Raw genomic sequence first — 2159 nt, 5'->3', positions numbered from 1 at the left:
TTCTTAAACACTTAAAAATGTTTTGTAGAATCACTTTTTTTCCTACATTAAGGCACAAAATACAATATCCATGATTTAAAAAAACACCTCTATTTATTATGTTATTTTGTTGGTTTCTCTTTGGATTTATGTGAGACTATTGTTTTAAATGTAATGCATTTATTCCTGACTGAAATCACTTATGCCATATTTCATAGGGTTCTTCAAATTGGGTGCAAAGTGTGAAGGACTTTTATTGTCATTTTTGATTAAAAGATAAAATTATGCTGAATGTTTGAGAAGGCGCTTAATTAAAATGTAAAAACATGCAAAGCTCATGTGCTGTCCAGCACAGAATGATGTGATGTGACTGCCAGTCATGTCACAGTATTTTCAGTCATAGCCTTTAGTGTTGTTTTGATAAGGTTTGTGTACAGCAACTTGATTGCTCTCTGCTGCCACCATCAGGCGGCCGTGGAATTACAGAGAGAGAGAGGTGCTGTTTCACATCACAACATGCATGGCACCGTATAGAGACACACAGGTATAGTTCAGTGTTTCTTCAAAGTAATTATACTAAGTCCATGTCTGAGCTTATTATTGTACAATATTGTATTTAAAGAGAAAGAAAGAAAGAAGGATGGAAGGAAAGAAAGGGGATTTCAAGAATTCAAGGATTCAATCAATAAGACACGTATTAGTGGCAATCATTCTGCAAGGTTTATTTTCAGCAATAAACATGTTTTGTCCTCCATGCCGTTTTAGCGAATAAGAAATATACACATTAATGATATGAGCTCATCTTACCAGAGGGAGAGTTAACCTAGTGGAATGACATTGCTCTCCGTAACATCCAAATAAAATGAAACATTAGTGACAGAAGAGAAAAGTGACGGTAAGGAGAAGACACTGGGCACATAATAATGTGTAAGAAATTAAAATTGTCTCCTTATTTATCAAAGTCACTGAGAATTTGTTTTCTTAATACAACTGGCAAATGTGAAAGACTCAAATACACATGCACCTCTAAGATGACACTGCAGAGATGAAAGCACAATAATAATAATAACAGTAATAATAATAATAATTATAATTATAACATGTACAAAATATATCAAAAGACAAACTTGTACACTAGTTCCTTTTTTGAAAACCTGTTGTGTTTATCTGAAGAACGGTATGGCTTGTGAATGAGTGTACTGAAGACATTCCTGGGTTATGCCCAAGTGGCAGAGCATTGTATTCCCTGGTTGGGCCTTGAACAAGGATACACACATACATTTTTTTTGTTAATATTAATCAGCATTATTATTGAAAATATCTGATCACAGAATATTTTACACCCTGTAATAGCTTATATGTCCTTCAGGCCATACTAATGCTTGGCCAGGCAGAAGAGAAGCACCAGGCGTTGGCACACAGGCCCTGTGGATGCTCAAGCACGCGCGCATTTGTGTGTGTGTGTGTGTGTGGTGTGTGTGTGTGTGTGTGTGTGTGTGTGTATGTGTGTGTGTGTGTACATGTGTGTGTGTGTACATGTGTGTGTGCGTACATGTGTGTGTGCGTACGTGTGTGTGTGTGTGTGTGTGTGTGTGTGTGTGCAGAAGACGGAAAGGAGGCCCATGAGCCGAGGCAGAGTCATCTCGAGGAGCGAAGTACGATGAGGAGATGGTAACGATGCTGTTTGGCATTAATGAGTTGGGAGAGCTCATGCAGCTATGCTGGGGGGGGGGGGGGTCAGGTCGGGCTGGGAGATGGGTGGTGTGGCAGGTTTGGTACGCCCCTCCCCACATCTCCTGGCTGAGGGGTCCACAGGTGACTTTAAGTGGGACACAACACTGAAACAAACACAGAGATAGTGTCAAAATTGTATATTCTACTACAGTATAGAATAGAAGAAATTTTTATTTTATTTAAATGTTAGGGTAAAGCCAGCATAGTATAATGAAGAATATTGTGTAAGAGTATAATATTTTACTTCAGATCCTTAATGCTTAGTACTTAGTAAAGAGATGATAATAATGAAGCAGAAATAGCATGTTGATCCAGTGTTACTTAACTGTCGTATAACAGTATTTGGTTGTAAAATAATAACAAAACTCAGTAGTAGAGCCAGTACCTTTTAATATGTAGTCAGTAAGCAGGACGGGAACCTTTTCACTGTCTTCCTTCATGGCATA

General features: G+C 38.0%; 1 protein-coding gene across 5 annotated transcripts in view; it reads right to left on the bottom strand.

Annotated features, from left to right (window-relative positions):
• Positions 1–1706: 1706 nt before the first annotated feature.
• fez1 (fasciculation and elongation protein zeta 1 (zygin I)) overlaps positions 1707–2159 on the bottom strand; it is a 17088-nt gene continuing 16635 nt past the window's right edge. For all 5 annotated transcript variants that reach the window (XM_076274395.1, XM_076274399.1, XM_076274398.1 and 2 more), the window contains exons 10-11: positions 2099–2159; positions 1707–1817 (exon numbers count right to left, since the gene is read on the bottom strand). The exon at positions 2099–2159 is cut by the window's right edge and continues 5 nt beyond it. In XM_076274395.1, coding sequence (XP_076130510.1) covers positions 1801–1817; positions 2099–2159 — 78 coding nt within the window. In that variant the 3' untranslated portion in view covers positions 1707–1800. The remainder of the gene's footprint in view (positions 1818–2098) is intronic.

The sequence above is a fragment of the Alosa pseudoharengus genome, unplaced genomic scaffold (assembly GCF_046254945.1).
Source record: "Alosa pseudoharengus isolate Yale_2024_CS ecotype anadromous, Long Island Sound unplaced genomic scaffold, YU_APseudo_1.1 YU_APseudo_1.1_scf_8, whole genome shotgun sequence".
Taxonomy (NCBI): Eukaryota; Metazoa; Chordata; class Actinopteri; order Clupeiformes; family Clupeidae; genus Alosa; species Alosa pseudoharengus.
Note: the sequence above shows the minus strand (reverse complement) of the source record. Positions and strands in the feature narration are given on the sequence as shown.